A 25944-nucleotide genomic window follows, 5' to 3' on the forward strand; every position below is an offset into this window, starting at 1 on the left:
ATTTTGTAATAACCTATAATGGAAAAGAATCTGAAAAATAGAGAACCAAATCACTTTTCTGTATATCTGCAACTAACACAATACTGTAAGTCAGGTATAGTTCAATAAAGAAGAAGAAGAGGAAGAAGCCATGTGAAGGTGAAGGCAGAGATCTACTAGCCAGAGAACATCAAAGGTGGTCAGCACACCACCAGACGTTCAGAGTGAGGCATGGAACAGATTCTCCTTCATAGCCCGTGGAAGGAACCAATCCTGCCAACACCTTGATCTCAGACTTCTGGCCTCACAGTTCTGGCAGAACTGTGAGAGAATAAATTTTGTTATTTAAGCCACTCGGTTTCTGGTACTTTGTTACAGCAGCCTTAGGACACTAATACAATAGCCAAAGCAATTTCAAACAACAGAATTAGAGGATTGTGCTTCTTCTTTCATGACTTACTAGTAGGCTAATTAAAGCAGCGTAGTATTAGCATAAATATAGGTAGATGTATAGAAAGTCCAATATAAAATAGAGTCCAAATATAGAGTGAATGGGGAAAAGCTAGTCTTTTCAACAAATGGTATTGGAACAATTGTACATCCTTATGGGGGAAAAAGAAGAACCTTGACCTTTATCTTGCACTAAACTCAAAAGTTGATTTATAATGGAAATATGACAGCTAGAATTATAAAACCTATAGAAGAAAACATTGTGGATGTGTTGAAGAAAGCCATAATTTCTTAGGACACAAAAAGCACTAATCATGAAAAATATTTTGATAAATTGTTCTTCACCTAAATTTAAAAATTATACTCTTTGAAACACACTATTAAGAAACTGAAAAGGCAAGTCACAGACTAGGAGAAAGTATCTACAGTGCTTATATCTGGCATAGGACTCACCCATTTCCAAATTATGTGAAGAACAACTACAACTCAACAAGAAAGAGTAGCCCAGGTAGTAAAATGGGCAAAATATTTGAACAACACCTCATAAAAAAGATACAGAAATGACCCATAAGCACCTGAAAAGATGCTACACATCAGTCATCACGAAAATGCAAACAAAACCCACAATATGATGTCACCTAAAAAGTCTGACAGTACCAAGCGTTGTTAAGGATCCAGGGTCACTCAGTTGCATTGTTGGAGGGAATGTAAAATGGTACAATCGTGGTGGAAAACAGTTTGGCAGTTCTTATATAAAGTTGAACGTAGACTTAAAAAATGACCCAGCAAGGGCTTCCCTGGTGGCGCAGTAGTTAAGAGTCCGCCTGCCGATGCAGGGGACACGGGTTCGTGCCCCGGTCCGGGAAGATCCCACATGCCGTGGAGCGGCTAGGCCCGTGAGCCATGGCCGCTGAGCCTGCGCGTCCGGAGCCTGTGCTCTGCAGCAGGAGAGGCCACAACAGTGAGAGGCCCGTGTACTGCAAAAAAAAAAGACCCAGCAATTCCACTCTTAGACATCACCCCAGGAGAAATGAAAACACGTGTCCACAAGAAGACATGAACACATAGTGTTCATAGCACCTCTGTTCATTACAGATAAAACTGTCCATCAACATGTGAATAGATAAATAAATGGTATATTCATAATCAGAAATAAAAATAAACTACTGATACATGTAACAACATGGATGAATCTCAAAAACATTGAAAAAGAGTTCTTTTGGTGTGGTCTTATTATAGTATAGAACAGACAAGTTCTACCTCTAGTGACAGGAAGCAGATGGATGGTTACTAAAGCAGTGATTATAGAGGTGCACAGGAACTCTCTGGGGTGATGGAAATGTTCTCTATCCTGATTTGTCTGTGCTTACACAGGTGCAATTGCAGTCCCCTGTGTGTAAATGGGGACATCTCAACAAAGTTTATTTCATAAGTAAAGAAAACAGCACCCGGGGGAAAAGTGTGAAGGACAGTGTCTTCTGTTTTAGGAGTTCTTTCAGGGTTTGCAGCAGATCTCAGACTTCGTTTGCCTCGATAGGTGCTCTTGGACTTTGCGTAAATCAGGAGTGCACAACTCATTGCATGTCGGAATCACCCGAAGAGTTTGTCTAAAGACACTGCTGTCCAGGCTTTGCTCCCAGAGATTCTGATTGATGTGTTCTGGGGTTGGGACCACGGCATTGGTTGTTTTCGAAATCTCCCCAAGTGATTCTAATGTGGAGTCAAGGTTGTGAACCTCTGGCCTAGGCTTTTGCTCTGAGTCCTAGAGAAAGACTGAAATGCAGGTCGTGTGCTTTCTTGTTGCTTCTTGAGTAACATCCTTAGTTGTTCCTCTGGCATAGCAACTCAATCATGAAATGCCTGGTAGTAAGCTGCACAGAACACCGTGGAAATAAATGCAACACAGAGATAAACAATACTTATTTTTGTGAGACTTAGAGTTGATTGTGGAAGGCAAAAGCCAGCAGAGGAGTATGGATGGAAATTAGTAACCAGAGGTGTACCCAGCTCATGAGACAGTCAAGAACGTAGTACTAACTTAGAGCAACCCATCCCTACCAGATTTCCTGTGACTGCAGAAACGTGTGTTTATATATTCAGACTTTGCTGAACAACAGCTTGTGCCCTGTGAAGGATTACCATGTCCAGCCCTTTTCAAGTGTGGAAGGAATCCTATAGAACCTCAGAACCAAGTGAAAATAACATTGCAGACTGCTGCCATTTCCTGTGTCCTTACTGTGTGCGGGGTGCTGTGCTGAATGCTTTCTTGTGTAAACCTTACTTTAACCCTGTGAGGTGGGCACCACTCTCTTGTTACGCATAAGAGAATCCAGACTTCATGAAGCTCAGAACCCCCCACAGGTTACACAGCTAGAGGGCTGAGCTGGATTCTCTTGTAGGTCTGTCTGCCTCCAAAAGTATCCCTCTTTCCTCTGTGTGCTTGGGATGGTAATTGGTCTCACCCCGTGGGCGGGCACGCCCACATCTCATACAAGACGGTGCACCTCATGCAGCATCCGCCTGCATCCCCTCGGGCTTCGAGGCTTCGAGCCTTCTGAGTTGCCGTCAGGCCTCTGAGAATGGCTTCCTCTGTAGATGAGAGTCTTGTCCGAGCGTCGCCACACCCGTGTTGGTTGTGTGCTCGCTTCAGCACAGGACTCTGCTGGCCTTTGTGTGTGTGCGTTTGTTTTGAGGCACTATGTTATGAACACATTTTCACCAAATGTTAGTTACGTTGATTCATGGGGCGTTTAAACAGGAGATTCAGTCCTGCATTGGTATTGTGCTCTTGTCTTTCTTCAGGTTTTTTTTTATTTTTGTATTTAGCGTTCAGTGTGAGAGCAGACAGAATAATTGAGGCTCTGCTTTTTGGTCAACCTAATACATTTTCCTAAAGAAGCTTAGGTATTAATTCAGGTTGGGCCCACACACCTTGCAGGGTGCATTCTCTGAGATTACTATTGGCTTCGGTGGAGAGAACAGGTAGCAAATCAGTGAGTTGTCCTGCTATTTACTACTCTATTTCCAGAGGCTAAATGTTAGTTTGTTTAAGCCAGACTTACTGCCTTGTTGAGATGTGTTACATCGTGAAAGCGTTGACTGAGCTTGGCTCCTTGTTAGGAACTACAACTTGTGACTCATTCATTGTGGGTCTAGAATCAGTTCCCAACGTGTTAGGTAAAGAAACAAACAACTTCCTTGTTTTAGGAAGCACGAACAGAAGAAAACTTGTTAATTCCCTAATTGTTTCCCCCTCTCCTGACAGGAGCTCCGTGCTGCAGCTCAGCGGCAGCAGGAACTTATAAAACTTGAGCTTGGTGATGACGCAGAGCACCAGTCACTCCTCCTGGCGGTGTTGCATCCTGGGGTTCTTTTCCCAGTGACCGTAGCCTGTGTTCACTCTTCAGTGTATATTTCGTGTTTGTCATGATGCCACTGCTGTCCTTGTCTAGAATAGTTCACTTATGTTATCAACATTTAATGAATTTCTATAAAAAATTATCTAATATCATTTCATAATGCAGTGGTGTGAATGAGAAATACTTACCTTAGGAAAGCAGACCCTCAGTTCAGGCATGGCTCTAGTGTAACCATGATTTTCAAGATCTCTTTAATTCACCCTTACTGCCTGCTTTAAAATGTCAGTTTTTAGCCTGTGATTTTATTTCCTTTACCCATTTAACATATCTGAGAAGTCTACTCCCCACACCGCAAACAAGATGTTTTTCTTGCACTGAATAAGAGATCCTTAATACTTTCTCACTTACAAAAAAAAAGTGGTTTTTGAAACTAAATCTACAGTTTTGCCTCATACACAGTCGAATTGTGGCTCGGCTCTGTGGACGTCGCCCTCCGGTTCTCCTCGCGCTTTCCTCGGGAGCCAGCCCTGAGCCCCTTGCCCCAGCCAACTGAACTTCTTTCAGCTCACAGCACGACATTGCCAGCTACGCCGTCACCCCTGTGGCCCTGTGTTGAGTCTTCACTGAGTGCTAGTCAGCACAGTAATCCGTGCCATTCTCACAGCCACCCTGTGAAGTAGGTCCTGTCATCCCCATTTGACAGGGGAGAAAACTAAGTCTTAGAGGGTAAATGACTTGCCCAAAGCCACCAGCTCAGAAGCGCTGTAGGGCCAGACTCTGCCCCCAGTGCCGGCTGTGCAGCCCTCGCTCTTCATCCCTGCGCCGCCGCCTCCGGGTTCCTGGAACACCACATGTTCCTTCTGATGCCCCAGCTCTTGCGTGTGCTCTTCCCCCTGCCCAGAGCGTTCTCCACAGCCCCTTTATTTCTGTGTTTAATTCCTGTTCGTTCTTCTCACCGTGAGCTAAAGGTCACCTCTGCAGGGAGGCCTTCCCTGGGAGCCCCATGCTATGTGGTCCCCTAGCAACATCAAACACCCAGCTCCTCTGGCGTGGAGATGCACCCACGTTCCAGAAGGGTCTAGATCACACGTTCGCAAGGAGCTGGTGAGAGTCCGCGGCTGTTCTTGCGCTCTGTGCCGGGCAGCAGGCATGGCTCCTGTCCTGGGTCTCTCCGCTTCGCCCCGAGACAAGTGCATGTGGTAGGAGCCCTCCTCTCCCATTTGCAGGCTCCGTTGTTAGCACCCTCATCCTGCGGGTGGGTGCAGGGCTGATTATTGGACCAGTGGGGGTGTGAGGGTTGCATGGAGAACCTTTGGATACAGTCTCAGGTGGGGCCACTACCAGTTTGGCCACAACGTTTCCCTCTGTGCCTCTCAAAAACATGAGGTCCAACCCTCAGTAGTGGGCTAACCCTCCATGCCAAAGCTTCTCAGACTATCTGTGATGAAGAACTAGCTATCTTTTCCCCAAACCATCCTGGACCAATATGTTTATAAAAGATAATATAAATGAATTACTAGAAAACAAAAAACAATTTTAAGACATAGAAAATTCAAGCCCAAATTTTATTATAAGATTCAGCAGACATAGCATAAGTATGTTAAATTGCTGGCACAGTTTCTCACTCTTTCACACACTTTCTTGCAGACTGACAGCGCTCTCCAGACCTCACTTTGAAAAGCACTTATTAGTTAAGTGACCATGGGGACAGTACCTAACTTTTGAGCCTCAGTTTCTTTATCTGTAAAATGGAACCAGTAATGCTTACCCTGGCATCGTCAGAATTAAGGGAAATCATTTAAGTGTCTGTCATTGCCTGGTAGATGCTGGATGTCTGTTAAATAGCAGTTCATTAACCACCTTCCAGTGCCTCGGGAAATTTATAGGAATTAGATTTCTTCTCTTCTTTCCTGCCTTCAGCAAGTCTGTGTATCACAGCCAACTGGAGATCTGGTTTCTTTCAGTTGGACCATGGTGTTTAGAATCCTTAAGTCACGTTGGGAATGTTCATTGCTACTGGCTTGTCTTTGCTTCTGTGCCTTTTCAGTAAACAGCTAGGAAGTAAACATTTTTTAGAAAGAAAAGAGAAAAATGTATCATGAGTTCATGCTAGTATTTCTAATTTAAATGTAAACTACTTTGATTTGATACTTCTTTTTTATGCTAAGAATCTTGGTTCCTAATGACATAAATTACCCATTTTCTTTAAACTAGATCTAGGAATAAGGGTTCAGAATGCTAATCCCAGTGTTAATGGTGCTGAGACGACCTCATGCAGCTGTGGGACTGCAGTTCCATCTGAGCTCAGGACACAGCTCCCTGGGGACGTCCCATCAAAATACTGTTTCAGTTCTGTGAAATAATTGTCTTTGTTTCACATGTTGTCGGATTAATTTGTTTCCCTTTTCTGTTTTTATAACTTTATAAATTCATTTCTTCAGAATTGAGCTGTAATCGACATATAACAGTATGTTAATTTCAGGTGTACAACATAATGATTCAGTATTTGTATAGATGGTGAAATAATCACCACAGTAAGTCTAGTTACATGTATTATAAACTTAATTTCAAAAATTTCGTAAAACATATACAGGATCCCAAAGTCAAAATTGTACGACCGGGTACATTCACAGAGGTCTCACCTCTGTTCCTGTTTCGTCCACTTCAGTCTCTGCTTTGCTCTGTAAATAACCATTATTAGTTTTTTATTTAACCCTTCATTTTTTTTAATATAAAAAATCATCTGTTTCTCCTCCTTTATTACACAAAAGCTTCACATATAATCCTGTTCTGCACTCTGCTTTTTTCACTTACCATTCTATCCTGATATCTCCATAGCATTACGTTAGTGATCATGGTTTATTCAACGAGCCTATATCGATGGATGCTTGAGTTGTTTACAGGATTTTTCTTATAAATTGTGCTACATTCAACATCATTACTCCTCAGAGCAATGCAATCAAAACCACAGTGACGTACCACTTCACCTCCACTAGGGTGGCTAAAATAAAAGACAGTGTTACCAAGGATGTAACGAAATTGGAACCCTCATACATTGCTGGTGGAATGTAACATGGTGCAGCCACTTTGAAAAACAGTCAAGCAGTTCCTCAAAGTGTTAAATATAGAGTTACCATATGGCTAAACAATTCCACTCCTCGGTATATAGCCAGAGAATTGAATACATATATCCATTCAAAAATAGGTACATGAAAGATTGTAACAGCATTATCATAATAGCCAAAAGTTTGAAACAGTTCAAATGTGTGTCAGTGGATGAATGGAAACTGAAATACATATGCAGACATTAGAATATTATTATTCAGCGTGCTGATACATGCTTCAACATAGATGAACCTTGGAAGCGTTACGGTAAGTGAAAGAAGCCAGTCACATACTGAATGAGTCCATGTGTATGAAACACCCAGAATAGGCAGACCCATAGATACAGAAAGTGGGTTAGTAGTTGCTAAGGGTTGGAGAGAGGAAGAAATAAGAGTGACTGCTGATGGGAATGGAGTTTAAAAACTCTCTTTTAAAACTCTCTTGACAAGGCAAGGTCTTGCCCTGTCAGCCCAGTTTAAAAACTCTCTTGGGGGTAATGAAAATGTTCTAAGATAGTGGTGATAGTGAGACAGCTTTGGGAATATGCTAAAATCCGCTGAATTGTATATAAATGGGTGAGTTTTATGGTATGTGAATTATACCTCAATAGAAGTCTTATAAAAGTGTAAGCTGTGCTGAAGTAAATAACCTTGTACAAACATAATTCCATGTGACGCTGTATTTTTGATCCTAGAAATGGGATTACTGGGCCAAAGAGTAAATAACACATGTGATTTTGCTACGTATTGTCCAGTTCCCTACCATAGGGATCGTGCCACTTCGCATTCACTCCAGCAGTGTCTGAGGGTGCCGTTTCCCATCACCTTACCAGCAGCATGTGTTGTCACACGTGATGATTTGCCCTTCTGGCAGCTGAGAAATGGTATCATAATTTGCCTGCATCTTATTAGGAGCACAGTTGAGCAGATTCTGATATCTCTGCAGTCCATCCGCATTTCTTTTTTTCTGTGCCATTTATGTTCATGTGTTTTATCCATTTTTCTGTTGGATTGTTGGTCTTTTTTCAGTTTCTACAAGCTCTGTATATATTAAAACCCTTTGCCTGCGACATCTTTCAGATAATTTTTACAGCTTTCAATTTGCCTTTTTAAAAAATGTAGTGAAATTTTAAAACCTTTCTCTATTGCTTCTGGATTTTGAGCTATAGTTAGAAATGTTTTCCCTGCTTCTGGCTTAGAAAAAGAATTCACTTACTAATAAACTGAGACTCCCTTGTAGTGTATCCTGGTGAATAATATTAGGAAGAGATCCACTTTTATACGTTTTAAAGAAATTTTATTGAAGTATAGTTGGTTTGCAGTGTTGTTTAATTATACTTTTTTTTTCTTTATTTTTGATCTAACTTTTTCAGCCATATGCATACACATATCCCCGCCCTCTTGGACCTCCCTCCCACTCCACCCCCATCCTACCCCTCTAGGTCGTCACAGAGCACGGAGCTGAGCTCCCTGTGCTGTACTGCAGGTTCCCACCAGCTATCTGTTTTACACATGATAGTGTATTTATGTCAAAGCTAATCTCCCAATTCATCCCAAATATACTTTTTTATATGGCTGTCCAGTTGCCCAACATTTTTGGGGAAGGGTGAAAAGAAAAAGTATCACTTTTTGTTTATGTCTGTTTTTAAATATTTCTGGATTGAGATAGGTGTTTCAGGTAATTGCACAAACAGTATAATTATAGCAGGGAGTAAGGAAATAAAAAAGGAGCAACAGATCACCTATAATCTCCAGCCCTTCCCAGACTGTTTCAGCGTGTCAATTTGTCTTCTCTGGTCTTCGTAGGTGAACGAGCTGGATGGCATTGCCCTGATCCTGGACAGCTGTAGCATCGATGACAAAAACCCCTGTATCCTTGATGTGACTCACAAGCGTTAGTTCACCCTCGGGGGCCTTAGCGGAACAAGGCCCTTGCCTGGTATTCATTCAGGAGGCAGCTGGCTGGCTTTCTTGGTGGCTCGTTACTAAGAACTAAGCCACTTTCTCAAGGTTCGGGGCTGGAGTGTCACTCCTGCGGTCTGTGCAGCGTAGTGGGCTCAAGTTTTCGAGGTGACTAGGACATTCCCAGCCAGCCTTCTACTACAGAGTGCCTTAAGCCTCTGAGGCGAAAGCTCATCCATGGCCCCTGCGTTCGCTGCATGTCACTGATGTCACCTTTCCAAACACTATGTGTCCCTGGAGTAAATGTGAAGAAGCTTACTTTTTTTCTGTGGAGATTCGAGGTATCCAGTCCTCTGGAAGAACCATTTTAACACTAGCTTGGAGGCCTCTGAGACCTCAGGAATGGGGAGAAACGTTTCAGTGGCTCCGGATTCTGGTTTTGGTTGGGTACGGTCTTGCGACCCTCTGTTAGTGATGCTGGGGGCTCTGGCTCTTGCCCTTACCTGGTTTGACCACCCTTCTGGAAGGTGTTCTGCAGGGAACTTGCTTCTTCCCCCCTACTCCACCAGCCAAGGTCTTGCCCTGTCAGAAACTGATCTAGTACAGTGATGAGCCAGGGACTGGGTACAGCCTGCTAAGTTTGAGAGATAATCTGATTAACTTCAAGACCTTCCCTGGTGAGAATCCAACTCAGCCCAGTCCCTTGCCCTGGCTACTGTGTGGCCTTGTGCCTGTTGCAGGTGGGGGGCAGGGGTGAATAAGGCCATTGCAAGGACTTTGAGACTGTAACCCTGTGGGAGACCGAGGAGGAGGGGAATTCTATTTTTAAAATGCTCACTGTGGTTTCTGTCAAGAAGAGAAAAGGAGCTGATGAAAATCATGTGTTTCAAAGTAAGTAGATTGAGAAATGCTTATTATTTGTGCTAAAGATACTGTCATTTGTCTGATTAGCAATAGAAGAAAATCTCCTATTTTAAAGAGCATGATAGCTTGTAAGCTCAGTCAGGGAAAGACAAATAAACAGCCTCAGAAGACTTTTTTGTTCAAGGTAAAACAGAGTCGGTTCACTGCATTGCATTATGATCAGGCACCACAGGCTGTGCTCATTAGAGAGTTTTGAAATATTTTAGCCCCAAAAAAGGAAAGGAAAAAGAAGAAAGCTTTCTGTCACAGGAAAGCAGTAAAAGAACATTCAGGTGTAACTGCAGGTGTTGCATTTCCTGATGAAAAAGATGATTTATTGCGAACAAAGAAATTCACCCAGTTTTACTTTTATATTCCCTGAATTGACCTTCTAGTGAGAAAAGGTTTTTATTGCTAATCTTTGGCCTTTAGCAAAGACCAAAAAATTAAAAGGCTGTTGCACACAGCACATCATAGTTCTGCAGATACGCTGCATGTGGCTCATGCTTACAGAGTCTTTTATGTTGGCATCCTCCTTGCCGGATATTCTTTCATTCATTCATTCATTCACTTCTTTCAGGCCACATTTATTGAGTCCTTACTGTGGATTTACATACATTACAACACTGTGAAGCAGTTACTGTTATCCTTATCCGTCCTATTTGTAAGTGAGAAGATAAACTGAGAGAGCCTTAGTGACTTGTCCTGAAGGTCAGACCCAGAATTTAAACTTGGTGTGTACCTGATTCTTAGCTGCTTTCCTAAACTGCCTCCTTGTAAGTCACTGGGAGGGAACAGAACACGTACAGAGAAAGCACAGTAACATATTCATGTAGTGGAGAAATTACTCAGAATTATAAACTGAAAAAATATAGATGGACAATCTACATAGATAAATGTTTTTTTAAATGATAATTAATGAAGCATTGCACGCTTCCAGAATCTCCTTTAAATTGTCAAGAAGAGGCAAAATGTTACATGTGTCGTGTTATGTACATCTAGTAACTCCTTGGACTTTTGTTTATAAACCTACTAGATTTTCAAGACGTACAAAATACACTTAACAAGATATGAGACACATACCAAAATATGAGAGCAAAGGGAGAATGATGGTTGAATGGTCAGAAATGAAGAAGTATTATAGCCTCGGGATTCAATTTTTAGATGTGAGCCATAAATTAAAACCTGGCCTCTCTAGCAGCCAGAGCAAATAGGGCCATAATACAGATCACAGAGTAAATCCGCCCCATGTTCCTCCTCCACACTGTTTCTCAGCTCCTGCTCTCAGGCAGGTTTTCCCAACAATTATTTAAGTTCCCTGACCTTGCCTCCTTACCTCTCACTCACTCCCCCACCCCCATCCATATGGTTTTTTTCTTTCCTATATTTTTTATTCATCAAAATAATAAATCTGTATTTTTTTTTTTTAATGCCGGAAGGTGTAGAATGGGGGAGTGAGTTCTCTGGCTCCACCCTCCACACTTTGCAATTCACTCTCTCAGGTCTTTCTTCTAGTAGTTGCTTTTCTGTAACTAAGTAATATGCTTCGCTGCTGTTTCTTGATATATCACATCTTGATGTTACCTGTTTACTTTGTTATGACACTAGGATTTGGCTCTTGTATACCACCTCCTCTCCTCCCTCCCTCATGCTCCCGCTATAGTTAAGATCCCATTTGCTCTGTTGCCTGCATGACTGGTGAGGCTGAGCATCTTCTAAAATGTTTATTTACCATTTGGATTGCGTGTGTGTGTGGGTGTGTGTGTGTGTGTGTGTGTAAAATGTGCTTGATCAAAACCTTTTTTTCATTGGGTTATCTTTTTATAAGTTGTTTGTAATAGATCTTTATATATTCTAGATAGAAGTTCTTTGTCAGCTACATGTGTTGCTAATATTTCCTTTCCCTTGTTCTAGGACTGTCTTGTCATTCCCTTTATAGCTTTTTTTTTTTTTTAATTAACAGAAGTTCTTAACTTTTAGTCAAATTTATCACTTTTTCTTTATGGTTAGTTTTTTAGGTATGTATCTTGTTAAAGAAATACTTTCATACCCTCAGGTCATGATAATAATCTATATTATTTTCTGAATACTTCATATTTTTATCTTTTATATTTATTTTTAAAAATTTTATTGGAGTATAGTTGCTTTACAATGTTGTGTTAGTTTCTACCGTACAGCAAAGTGAATCAGCGTATACATATATCCCCTCTTTTTTGGATTTCTTTCCCATTTAGGTCACCACAGAGCATTGATACCTTTTATATTTAGGTCTGTAATTCACCTGGAGTTGATTTTTTTGTATGGTGTGAGTTAGGGGTCTATTTCTATGTTTTTCCATATGGACACGCAATTATCCCATCCCAGTTATTGAAAGAACATACATTGTCTACTGTAGTGCCAGTTGTATCATAAGTCAGGTGTCCATATATGTGTGGGTCTGGACTCTCTTTTCTTTTCCATTGATCTCTGTGTTCTATCCCTGTACCAGTACTATGGTGTTAAGTACTGTCACTTTCTAAAGTATCTTGATATGTCGAGTGAGTCCTTCCAACTTGTTTCTTCTTTTTTAAGAGTATTATGGCTATTTTTGGTCATTTGTATTTGCCCATAAAAAATTTTAAACCAGCTAGTCACATTCTATACATTCACACTTGTGTGTTTTTGTGCACACATGTGCTTACACACATGTACACACATGAAATCACCACCAACAAAAACAGTGTAAAATCCCCACATGTTGAATTACTCATTGAGATTGCTTTGGCTAAAATCAGTGTAATGAGAATTGACACCTGAGTCTTCTAACCCATGAACATGGTATATCTGTCCATTTATTTAGGATTATTGCTTTTCAGCTTTTATTCCTCTCTGTATTTGTATAGCTTCTTTGCGTGGATTTTAGTATGTATTATTTTGGTTATCATGCATTTCAAGTGTTTTCTAATTTCTATTATGGTTTTTTTTGACCCATGGATTATTTAGAAATGCATTTCTTAAATTCTGAACAAATAAGAATTATCTTTTGGAGATTGATTTCTAACATAAATTCATTATGATCAAAGAGCACATATTGATGTTCTTTGTCCTATGAAATTTATTAAGACTTGCTTGATGACGCAGTGTATGGTCAGTTTCTGCAACTGTTGTGTGTGTGCTTGAAAATCACATCTATTCTCTAGTAGTGGAGTACAGTTTTTTTAGGTCAAGTTTGTAAAATTTTTACATTTTTAGTGATATTTTTGTCTACTTTGGTTTATCGGTTGTGGAGAGAAATGTTTTAGAATACCAGCCTACGATTATACTAAATTTCTCCTTTTAGTTATATAACATTTTTCTTTATATATTTTGAGACCACATTATTAGACTAAGGTGTATAATAGGTCTTGAAAAATATCCCTGTTGTCAGTGTAAAGTGACCCTCTGTATCTCTAAAAATGCTTTTTGCCTGTTACTAATACAGCTACTTTATCTCACTTTTGGTTGGTATTTACATGGTATAACCTTTACAGTCCTTTTATTTTCAGTCTTTCTGTGTCAGAGGTGTTTGTTGTAAACAGCATAGTTGATTTTTTTTTTAATCTAGTTTCTTTGCCTTTTAGCTATTGCATTTAGCCCATTTATATTTACTGTAATTACTGATGTGTTTGTATTTAAGCTACTCTGGTTTGCTTTCTATTTTATTTTATTTTTCTCTCTTTCTTTTGGATTGATTGTTTTATATAGTTCAATGTTTATCTTTTTCTGGTTTACAAGTTTTTAATTCTTTTTTTCTATTCTGTTAATAGTGCCCTGGGAAATTACAACATGCTTCTTAGACGGAGGAAAATCTAATGTTTTTCAGACCTTTACCCCCTTCCCAGATAATACAGGACCACTCAGCACCCCCCAATTTATATGCTGTTGTTGTTATATATTTTTATTCTATTTTTACAACTCTGTAAGATGTTATTATCGTAGTTCTATAACGTCAGTGTTCATTTAGATCTATCCACATTTGTACTGCTTTTCTGCCTTTCACCCCTTCTTATAGCTTTGTCTGTCCGCCTGGGATCATTTTCCTTCAGCCTGAAGTCCTTCTTTCAGAATTTCCTTTAAAGTGGGTTCATGGGTGAGGAACCATATGAGTTTGTTTGAAAATGTATGCCTGATTCCAGCATTTTGTTGTGATAGCTACAGGATCTCATTGTTTTAATATGTATACTTTGACTTAATTCTAGTATTTCCAGCATGGTATCTGCACCCTCTGCATCTGGTATCCTCCATGCCAGAGTGTCTCTACTTTACCCTTTTTGTTGGATGGATTTGGGACATAATCTAGAAGGAGAATCAACAAGACTTGGTGACACTTCAGAGGCAGGAGAATAAAAAAGAAACAGCAACACAGGTGACTCCCAGGTTTCTGACCTGAGCAACTAGATGGATGGAGATATTCCCACATTTATTGAGAAAGGGAATAATTTCAAGGGAGAGTATAGACAGATGAATGTGTTCATAGGCTTCATCATTTGCCTGTTGTCACCAGTCACCTCTGAATTGTCAGAGTCAATGGATGCTTTGCAGTTCTCATCATATTAACACTCAGTCCAACAGATCTCATCACTTCCTCCTTAACATAACACTTTTTTCTTTCATGATGGTGCCGCCTCTTGTTTTTTATTTCACGTCTTCCTGGCTCCTCCTCCTTATTCTCTGTTGTTTCTCCCTCTTCTACACGACTTTTAAACGTTGGAGTTCTCCTGGACATTCCAGAGCTCAGGCTCTCTCTTCTCACTCTACATTTTCTTCCTAAAGAATCTCACCCATTTATTCCTTTATTCGTTTATTCATTCAATGTTTATTGAACACCTTTTATGTCCCAGACACTATTCTGGGCCCATGGAATGACAGGGAATCCTGTAGGGAGGCTGTTGGCATCATGCAGGCAGGAGATGACAGTGGCCTGGGCCAGGCTGGTAGCCGTGGAGATGGGAGATGAAGTTGTATTCTGGGTATTCTGAAGGCTTTAAACATCATCTGTTCACCTGTGTCTACCACATGTAACCTCTAGACAGACCTCTCTTCTGAGTCTCAGGCGTATATCTCTGACACCCCGCTTAACATTTTGCTTGCATATCTTACTGACACCCCAAACCTAGGATGTCCAAAGTTAAGCTGTTAATATCTCTGCAAAATTCTCCCCTGTCTTTCTCAATAAATGTGGGAATATCTCCATCCATCTAGTCGCTCAGGTCAGAAACCTGGGAGTCACTCATGATGCTGTTTTTTACTCTCCTGCCACTAAAGTGTCACCAAGTCTTGTTGATTCTCCCTCCAGAATACGTCCCAAATCCACCCATTTCCCTTCATCTCCATTGCTACCATCCAGTCCATACTCTCCTCACCCCTGGCCTGGATGTCAGCAGTAGCTTCCTAAGTCATCTTTCAGTTTCTGGTTTTGTTGTGTTGCGGTGATATTTATTCCCCATCCATTCAGTGCAGTCTTTTACAACCAAAATAGGGTCATTCCTCTCTGCCTCTTGACTCTCCCTGCCCCACACCATCCCTCATAAACATGCCCATTTACAAAACCTCCAAGCCTGTCCATTGTCCTGAGAATAAATCCACAGGCTCCAGCATGTCCTGAGAGGTCCTGTGTGGTCTTGCCTACCTGCCTTTTCATTTACCTCCAGACCGCTCTTCCTTTTTTATTTTTTCTTTTGCCCTACCCAGGTACGTGGGGACTTTCTTGCCTTTTGGGAAGTCTGAAGTCTTCTGCCAGCGCTCAGTAGGTGTTCTGTAGGAGTTGTTCCACGTGTAGATGTATTTCTGGTGTATCTGTGGGGAGGAAGGTGATCTCCGCGTCTCACGCTTCCGCCATCTTGAAGCTCCTCCTGGTCTCCCTTTTTTAGCATTCCCCAGAGACTCTTCGTTTTTTGTGTCTCAGATCTATCTAATTTCTCACCTCAAGGCAGTCGTTACGCTCATCTCTCAGCCTGGACTCTGTCCCCTGGCTCAGTCCTCCTCGTCTCCATGTCCACCTTCCTCGTCTCTTCCTCAGGGAAGCCTTGCTGGTTGACCCCTCCTAGAACCTGCTCTGTTCCTTCAGCTTATCACAGTCTGTAATTGGATGAATATTTGTGCATTTATGTCTTAATTACCCTCTAGACCAAGGCCCATGTGGCAGGGGCCATTTTTTCTGTTTTTCACCTAAGTATAATATGTTGCTGTCAGGTGCATAGTAAATGTCCAATAAATATTTCTTAGATGGGTAGGTGACAGAGTAAAACAGTGAACAAATGCATGAAAAAGCAGCAGCTTGAGGAAGGGGTGTGTGTGTGTGTGTGTGTGTGTGTGTGTGTGTGTTTGGTGGGTGAGGGGTGGTTCAAAGCACGGGAGAAATTTCTCCCACGGGTTTGATGATTCTCTTGTGAATTGAATAAGCGTGGTTTGGCAGTGATACCATTTCAGCTTGGTTTGGTTTAACCCCTTCTAATAACTCACACCAGTCAAGCTTTCATTGAACTTTAATTTCAGTATTTTGTGTTAAAAAGCAACAGATATTTCGGATATGCCTAGACTAGGAATCAGTGCAGAGATAGTAAATGTCAGTTAATGAAAATACCTCCGTTCTCTGATCACCCCGCATGGACTGGCTGCGTCCGTGTACTCACGCGTCCTCCACGGGGTGGGTGGGGGTGAGGGCTCGTGTTACCTTAGGGTAGTAGTCCTTGTTCCCCGTGGGCAGTCTGTGGTTTGGACCCTATGAAAGACTTCCTCTTTACTTGGGGATTAGGAATTTCAAGGTGGCTGAAAACTCTCCCAGGCTGAGAACAGGGCTAGGAGGCTTACTGTCCCATCTCTTGGAGGTGGCTTCTAGAGACCGACTGGGGTTTCTAGTTCCAGGGAAAAGACAACATCTCAAAGGGGTGCTTAACCCCAAAGGACAGCGCTCCGCGACGGCTGCTGCATCAGGGACACAAGACCAGCTGTTCACTCGCCGGCTCCCTTGCGGAGACCCGCAGTAATGACACAGTAGCAGATGCCATCGGAAAATTCCAGCTCCGCTACCACAGGGTCCATTTCTTATTTGTCATTTATTGTGGCAAGTGGGATTTTTTATTGTTGTTGTTTCCAAATAGAAACAGCTGAGCTTTATTTGAAATGTTTTCCCTTGATTCTCTTTTGATCTATGTTTTGATCAGTTGTCCTTGATGTGGTTTTTTTTTTATATTGTTTTTATTGGAGGGGGAGGGGACAGGGATAGGATGAGAGTCTAAACAGGGTTGGGGTTTTTTTCTGTTCGTTCTTTTTCTTCCTTCCTTTCTGTTTCCTTCTTTCTTTTTTTATTGAAAGCCCTCATTTGTAAGTTTTCCTTGTGTACAGAAATGTAACTGTTTATAGGAATAATAACCAAACAGCATTTCCCCAGTGATCTCGTGTTCGGGAAGTATGGCACAGTGGCAAGACCATCGGTTCTGGGGCTAGGCAGATGCAGATCCTGCCCCGTCTTAACCCCTAAACACTTCACTTAAGCCTCTGTTGTGAGTTTTAGCTTATTTTTCTAAAATGGGGCCTGTCCCCGCAGGGTTGCGGTGAATGTGAAATGCCACCGTGTCCGCAGAGTGCTCAGCCTGTAGTTCCTCAGCAAGTAGGTGCTCTTGCACAGACATCCTGTCACAGCTGTTCATGCCTAGGAGAAAGGCATATTTTCATCTGTGATTGCACTGAGTCAGTGGCAAAACTGAAATAATAATGATAATAATATCACAGGACAGAAGAGAGAGTCCTCAAACAGATTAACACATGCACAACAAAGGCGCCCCTGTAGCTGAGCAGAAAAGGGTGGTCTTTTGGGGGGTTTTTTGGGTTTTTTTTTTTTGGTCTTTTTCCATAAATGGTGCTAGACCGATTTAATATCTGTAGGGGGGAAAAAGCCTACCACCCCTACCTCTTCCCATTCATGAACATTAATTCAAGATGAATCATAGACCTTAACGTGAAAGGGAAAACACAAGAGCTTCCAGAAGGAATCATAAGAGAATACGGTTATTGTCTTAGAAGAGGCAAAGATTTCATAAACAAGGCATCAAAATTATAACGGAAAAGCGCTGACTATAGGAGGAAGACTTTGAAAAGGTTTTTGCATGGTATGTATCTGACAAAGGGCTCATACCCATAATAAATAAAGACTCCTGCAAAACAACAAAGAAAAGGTAATTCAGGTTTTAAGAATGGACAAAAGACCCATGGCATTTCACAAAAGAGGAAATCCAGATAGATGGCCAGTAAATGTATGAAAAGAGCTCAACATCATCATTCATCAGGGAAGTGCAAATTGAACCCACAGTAAGGAGCCCACCAGAATGGCTCATAAGAGGACTGACAGCACCCAGTGACGGCAAGGGTGTGCAGCAGCCCGAACCTTAGTAAACTGATGGTGGAGACGGCAACTGGAAAAATGCCCTTGGAAAACTGTCGGTGTCTGCTACCACTAGGCGTCCACCAGCTCTGTGAGCCAGCAGTTGCGCCCCTAGCTGTACCCCCAGGAGAAATGCATACACGTATCTATCAGAAGACGTGTGCAGGAGCCTTCCTAGTCACATTATTTATAATAGCCCCGAAGTGGAAATATCCGAAGTAGTCATCAGTAGAACAGAAGTTGTGGAATGTTCATTCCGTGGAACAATACACAGCGGTAAAGAATGAACTGCTCTGTGTAACAAATGGATTAACCTCACTAACATAGTTTTCAGCTAAAGAAGCCAGATTCAAAAAGAGTATACACTGTAGGATTCCATTTACACGAAGTTTAAGAACGGGCAGAATTAATCTGTGGCGACAGCAGTCAGAATGGTGGTTACCTTGAGGGGTAGGAGGGCGGCTGTTGATAGGGAAGAGGTACTTGGAGGCCCTCCAGGGTGCTGGGCACATTCTGCATCTTGATCTGGGTGGGGTCGTGTGATGTGTATGTGTGAGAAAACCCATCAGGATATACACTTAGGACGTGTGCGTTCTGTTGCTCCTCACATTAAAATTTTTAAAATCATTGAGTTATTTCTAGGTGCCAAGCCCTATGCTATACCCTTTACATACATTATCTCGCACAATTTTTTTTTTAACAAAAGCCTCTTTGTTGGGAACTATTATTTTACAGATGAGAGAAGTAAAGCTCAGAGAGTTGGTTCCCTGACTGCAGCTGGTCCGGGCTCTCCCAGCTCGTGAGTGGCAGGACCAAGGTGCGAGCCCAGGATTGTCTAGTCCAAGTGTCTAGACTTCCTTGCGGGTGCTTCCTTCACTCCCTCACAGTGTTTCTTCCAGTCTTCCTTTCTTGGGGGACACGTGGGCATTCAGATGGGTTGGATGCAGTCTTGAGTTAATTAGTCCTGTTGCGTCTAGCACGTGGTACCCACTCCTCTGCTTTGGCCTCAGGTAATAATCGGGGTAGACACCTAAGCCCTGAGGTGGTAGCCGCCTTGGAAAACAGGTACCTCTGCCACGGCCAACTCCTTCCTCTTCTAAGACTTGAGCATGTGTGTCTTCCTCCTGGAATTTTCCCACAGTCCCCCTGAACTGAGCCTGAGTCCCTCGTCTTGATCTTCTGCGGATCCGTTGTGTTACCCCTGCCACTCTGTGAACATAGCACATGGAAACACCTGGATACGTAACTCTTTCCCTCTAAAAAAGTCTATCCTCGGTGGGATCTGTATCATACTGCACACCGCACATTGGACCCTGTGTGTTACCACAGTGTGTCCCAAAGCATATTTTTTTCTGCAGTATCTTAAATAGCTATTATATGAGGAAAGGCTTCTAAATAATACATACATGTAGGACCTGTGTTAAGCAGGTGTCTCTCTTGCAGGGCACCACGGAATGAATCTTTACTGTTCTCATGTGCATTTTGGAAACTCTGGACTACAGTGCCACATCTTGGGGAATGCAGGAATTATAGTATAAACATGGAGACACGTTCCATTCTATACTTTTTCTTCATGAGGAGTCTAGCTTGTGACTGCGCCTGCCAAGCAGCCACCAGAGGGAGGCGTTCAGGGAAATGCCTTAAACATTTCAGAATGGCACAGCTGGCCAAAGTTGATGTTGTTTATAAAAGGCATCAGTGAGTTTCCACACCGGAGGAGTACTTATGCGGTATGCACAAAATGATACGTTTCTGCTTTTAATATCTTACTGTGCCCATCCTAATGTTCAAAGCAGGAATCTTTCTGCTGAAATCAGTCTTTCCTCCTCCGGAGGGGAAGGACTGTCTTCTATTGACTTCTGTGTCGCCAGCATTAAACAACTGGTGAACCTTCAGTGATCATTTGTTCAGTTGTTGAGCTGACATTAATTAAAACTAGAAAACCTCTTAATGCTGTTTGGCTTTCAAAAGGTAAACTTTGGGTGTGGCTTCCCAGTGATTTAATTTGGTTTTTTAAAGCCTCTCATTGATTCTCTTACCCCTCACCTAGTGTGATTGAAGATGTGCAAACCATATCTTTCTCCCTGTCCAAAGCAAACAAGTGCGCACACGACTTCGTAGGTTAGCAGAGGCCTCCCTGGGACCCTGTGTGAAGCAAGTCAGTGAGGGGCTATGGGTGGGCGATGCTCAGGTGCCACTCCCAGGCTGAGGAGAGCGTAACACGCTGCCACCCTGCACCCCACACACGCTCACACAGATGCAGGCCAAGGCGTCATCTAAATAGACCCGTTCAGGGGCTTCCCTGGTGGCGCAGTGGTTAAGAATCCGCCTGCCAATGCAGGGGACACGGGTTGGAGCCCTGGTCCGGGAAGATCCCACATGCCATGGAGCAACTAAGCCCGTGCACTACAACTCCTGAGCCTGAGCTCTAGAGCCCGTGTGCCACAACTACTAAAGCCTGAGCGCCTGGACCCTATGCTCTGCAACAAGAGAAGCCACCACAATGAGAAGCCCGCGCACCACAACAACGAGTAGCCCCCGATCGCCACAACTAGAGAAAGCCAGCGCACAGCAACGGAGACCCAACACAGCCAAAAATTTTTTAAAAAAGAGTCAAAGAGCACAAACCTGATGGATTTGACTATATAAATAAATAAACAAACGTGTTCAGAATGAAAGAGGGAAGAAGACCTGTTTTACGTAGCTTCTACGGTATCCTAGCAACTGGTTCCCCAGGGCTCGAAGCCGAAAGTTGGAGGAGTGGGATGTCATATCTTGCATGAGGCTCTCACAAAAATGGACTCTGTTTCCTTGTTCGGGTGTTTTGGCAAATAGTCCCAGCTCTTTTAAAATGAGACTGAAGTACTTCAGGCTGTACTCCTTCAGATGGTGTCTCCTTAGCTCTTAGTTGTGTGCCTCTCGTTTTCTTACATCCCTAAGATCATAGCGGCTAGAAATGAAAACTATTGTCAGCACGCTGAAACGTTCGCATGTGAAGGCTGCCGAGCCGCGCATGTCTCCTGCGCACACGGAGAGGCCAGAGTGCGTGGTGTGCGCACCTGCCCGCTGACCTCAGGCCTGCGCACTGGCCTGGGCTCTGGGTCGGTCTTGCCAAGCCTGCCTCGCTCAGCTGTCCCCCTGCCTCTCGGAGGTCAGAACGCGTCCGGTCCTGCTCTGTCTTGTTTACTTGCATGAAAAGCACAATTGCTTGAGGTTTATTGTCACGTAAGGTAGAAAATGGGAGTCTGTCCTTTTCCAAGGTGAGGTGCCTGGCGTGAACTGTGTCACCCTCGCTCCCACTCAGCCTGGGTGGGGACGGGACAAGGCGCCCTCACACCAGAAGTAGTGAGACAGGGTCCTCGGAAGCTGCTCCCTTCGACTCCCTGGCTGCCACTTTAGCCACCTGGCTTTGAGGTGACACCGTGTTTTCTTAATTTTACTTCTCAGCCGTTACTATCAGTGTTTTAAGTGCCACCATATAAAATTAATTTCAAACCAGAAACAAAGCTTTCGCGAACATTTGTTGCCATTAATTTTTGTTCTTAAGGATCCGCTCCTGTGGCTGATTGATTTAACAAATGCTGTCTGATGAGCGAAACTTTAGGGAAAGAACGTCGCTGGGAAACCACGTTAGAAATAACTCGCTTAAATGATTTCGCGTTAATAGTCTTCCGTGGCAGTTGTGAGTTTGCTAGCCTAAGTATTTTGAATTTTGAAACTAAAAGAAACTATATGAAACATCTGTTTATTGTTATATTACTTCTGGTTTTCTTTTAAAAGCTTTTTTGACGACTTTATTTTTTAAGAGCAGTTTTAGGCTTACAGCAAAGTTGGGAGGACAGTATGGGGACTTCCCATTTTCCCACAGCCCTCACACGTGCAGAGCCTCCCTCATCAGTAACCCCCAGCAGAGGGGCACTTCTGTTTTTTTAACAGAAGTTGAACCTATGTTGACACATCATTATTACCCAGAGTCCATAGTTGAAGGGTCCACTTTTGATGTTGTACATTCTGTGGGTTTGGACAAATACATAATGACACGTATCCATCATTGTAGTATCACACAGAGTATTTTCACTGTCCTAAAACTCCTCTGCGCTCCACCTCTGCATTGCCCCTCCCCTGACCCCGGCAACCACTGATCTTCTCCTGTCTCCATACTTCTGCCTTTTCCAGACTGTCACAGAGTTGGAATCATACAGCACGTAGCCTTCAGATTGGCTTCTTTCACTTGGTAAAGTGCACGTAAGCCTCCTCCATGTCTTGTCATGGCTTGCTAGCTCATTTCTTTTCTTTAGTGCTGAAGAATATTCCATTGTCTGGGTGTACCAAGTACTTGTTTTTCAAAATTCTTTTCTCTAACACTGTTTGCATCCTAATCGTTCTGCACACCTCCCCAGTCTCTCTATAGTATAAAGTATAGTTTAAAAGAACTTTTGTAAGTCTTGACTCTGTATTTCAGAAGTTGTATATCTGACGTATAGATTAGACCATAAAGTAGTAAGTCTGAAATATCAGCCTGAAATTCACCTGCATGACAGTTTCCCTCAGACACTGCCTCTCGTGGGGCTGAACTCAGATTCCAGGGAGCCTGTCTCTGCAAAGAATGTGCCGGACGCCTTTTGAAAGTACATTCGGGACACAGTTTACCAGCACAAGGACATCCAAAGTTTCAGTGCTTGGTAATCATACTCACCTCTTTCCCCAAATGGCATTACCAGGCTGTCTCACTGGGCCTGTTGTAGTTGAGGTAGACTCCTCCAGCTGTCATACTCAGGGTGGTCCCTGAGGTGAAGATCTGCCTTCAGAAGAGCCACTGAATTCAGAACAGAAGGATGACTGCCTGCACACAGAGTGCCCAGAGCACTTCCCGGCACGTGGTTTGTGCTTCAGAAGTGTTGCCGTTGTCATTTAGATGTGTATATTTTCTGACAAAGTTAATTAATTCCCAGTTTTTCTTTCTACGTTTGCGTTCTTTATTAAAATGAGCAGTGACTTTGCATGTGTTTTTAAATCAGTGTACTTACATAGCACTGCCACACAAAATCCATATTTTGCAAGACACTTGAGAGGTCGGGTTGCTGGAGTTTGGCGCAGAGAAACATGTTCTAGGTACCCTGACTCATGTCAGTATTTTTGCCTGAAATGACCTTAGTCAAATGTAGCAGTGACAGAGAAGGGCCTGGTCCAAACATCGGTGTGCCACAGCCATTTCACGCCACCGTTAAATAGTAACTGGCTGGCTGTCCGTTTTGTGATCATCATTCTTAGCAGGAAGCGTTGGATTCTCTGTACCACTTATTCGTCTAGAACCGGAAGATTAAAAAAAAAGCCCTTACTGGGCGAGTGAGCCCGTGAAGGGATGAGGTTGGCCCTCATTGGATACAGACAAGGGTGCCGAGGGCCGGGCCCTGGAGCCGCCGGGGCAGGAGGCTGGCAGCCCTGCTCGTGGGCTGTGACGGGGGAGCGCGGCCGGGCAGGCTCTGTCCCAGTGCCAGCCCTGGTGGCAGCTTTCCCACGTTTGTTCGTGGATCTGAGCAGCTCGAAGGGAAGGCGGGGCCTGCTTTCTGCCTGGAGCTGACGGCCTCATGGGGGTGACAGGGGCAGGGAGGCCTCCGGGTGCTCTGGCCTTTCTTGTCCTCATGGCTCTGGGGATCCACATTACCCCCACATCATTTGGATAACGGTCGCAAACTCAGAACATATAAAAGTAAAGCTAACTTTCAGACATACTCGCCTTTTCCATTCTTACCGTCCTCAGGTCTGGACGTCTCCTCTGAGGTAGAGACAAGGTGCCTTTGCCCCTGGGGCTGCCAGAGTGGGGCATGGCCGTGTGGCCTGTGAGCCCTGGCCGGCCCCCTCCCCACGCCGGCAGCTGGCCTCTGAGCTGCCAGGAAAGGCCGTGTGGGCAACGGGCAGACCTCTTCTTCAGGGTTAACTGAGTGCAGCGGAAAGCAGGCCCCGTGCTGTGCAGAAGCCTCACTGCTGGACAGAAGCCCGGCAAGAGCAAAGCTAAGAGGTGGATCGCAGTTTCCAACACAGGCCCAGCCCTGTGCTGGAGAGTCTTCACGTGACTGTGATGAGCCAGCGCTTACAAGAGAGTCGTGTCTTCATTCTTAGTTAAGGGCCTAATTTTAACATTCTCATGGAAGCTCACAGAATGAAGACAGTGTCAAATGCAGAGAGAGATCTGCACTTTCTGGTTAAGGATAGGCAAATCCTCTCAGAAGTCAAAACATTTTCCCAGTTTTTGAGAGAAACCAAAATATGTCAGAATCAAAGCTACTCTGCTGTCTTTCTGTCCTAAAGCACCTTCAGAAACTAGCACAGCTCTTGTTCACATGTTTCCTCTGGGTGTAATTAGGAAGCACCAGGGAATCCTAATGGGTTTTCAAGAAGAAAATGACAACGAAAGTTTCTGATGCACAATCCGTCAGACACCCGGGCTGCGAATGGGCTGCACATCCTGGGCAACACTTGTGAATCACCGAGACAGTGGAAGCCGCAGAATTCAGAGGAGCTTTGGGGCGTTACGGGGCAGTATTTCTTAGGGCTGTCTAGTTGAGGGAACATGTGAATTGCCATTTGGCAAATCAACCCAAACTTCAAGTTCAGTCATCCTAATTTTTTTTAATTGTACTTATCTTGAAATACAGTGCATACCGAAAAGTGGGAAGAGCCTATGTGTGTTGTTTGCAAATAATTGTAAAGCAGACATGTGTAACCAACACCCAGGTCAAGGCGGAAAACACTGCCAGACTTCCCTGAGCCCCTCCCCATCCGAGCTCCTTATCAGGCATCCCTGCCCTCCTCTGGTTAGCTCCTGTGCCTGCGGCCTACACAGTGTGCTTTGGGTTGGCCGTCTTTGAAATTCATATAAATGCAATCATGGCTTGCATTGTTTTGTCATTTGTCACTCAAAAGCATGATTGTGAGATTCAAGCAAACCGTTGCATGTAGTTTACCGTGTAGTACTCCATTGCAAGAAGATGCAACGCTTCTTCATTCATTCAGTTGGCGGACATGTGGCTCATTTCCACTTTGGGGCTACCGCAGTTAACGCTGCTGTGAACGTTTTCGTCCGTGCATGTGTCCTGGCACGTGAGCATGGGGTTTCTTAAGGAATGGAATCTGTGTCTTGCGTGTCTTCAGCTTCACTCTAGGTGGTGCCAGACTCTTTTCGGAATTAATTGTGCCAGTTTTTACTCCCATCAGCAGTGTATGAGCCCCCTTTCCTTTACCTTATCGACACTTGATGCGGCCACTTAAAAACTTTCGCCATTCTGATGGGTATAGTGTGTCCTTGTGATGTTATTTTACATACTCTAATTAGTAATAAGTACATTTTGATTTTTTGTTGATCATTTGGTTTATTGACCATTTGGATTTCCTGTGTCATGAAGATGTTCAAGTTTTTTTTATTCATATGTTTATGTTTTCTTTTTTTTTTGCGGTACCCGGGCCTCTCACTGTTGCGGCCTCTCCCGTTGCGGAGCACAGGCTCCGGACGCGCAGGCTCAGCGGCCATGGTTCATGGGCCCAGCCGCTCCGCGGCATGTGGGATCCTCCCGGACCGGGGCACGAACCCACGTCCCCTGCATCGGCAGGCGGACTCCCAACCACTGCGCCACCGGGGAAGCCCACCCCCTCTTGACTGGGGACTCTCTGGGAGCTGCTGGGAGGGGAGGAGGGGTGGAGAGGCCACCAGCATGGCCTGGGTGACCCATAGAGTTCATCACCCCCGGAGACTAGTGACATTTGGACCAAGGACAGTGCTAACAGATGCTTAGGCACATGCAGTATGCTGACGCTTTGGTCCCTGCTGGGTCTTGTCGAGCCCAAGGTCCTC

The 25944-nt window shown here is 43.6% G+C and overlaps 1 protein-coding gene across 1 annotated transcript in view; it reads left to right on the plus strand.

Annotated features, from left to right (window-relative positions):
- Positions 1 to 25944, plus strand: part of ATXN10 (ataxin 10) — a 153878-nt gene that overhangs the window by 116278 nt on the left and 11656 nt on the right. Inside the window, exon 10 of the mRNA XM_082850221.1 lies at positions 8699 to 8762. Coding sequence (XP_082706347.1) covers positions 8699 to 8762 — 64 coding nt within the window. The remainder of the gene's footprint in view (positions 1 to 8698; positions 8763 to 25944) is intronic.

Source organism: Leucopleurus acutus (genome assembly GCF_964270905.1).
Source record: "Leucopleurus acutus genome assembly, chromosome: 11".
Lineage (NCBI taxonomy): Eukaryota > Metazoa > Chordata > Mammalia > Artiodactyla > Delphinidae > Leucopleurus > Leucopleurus acutus.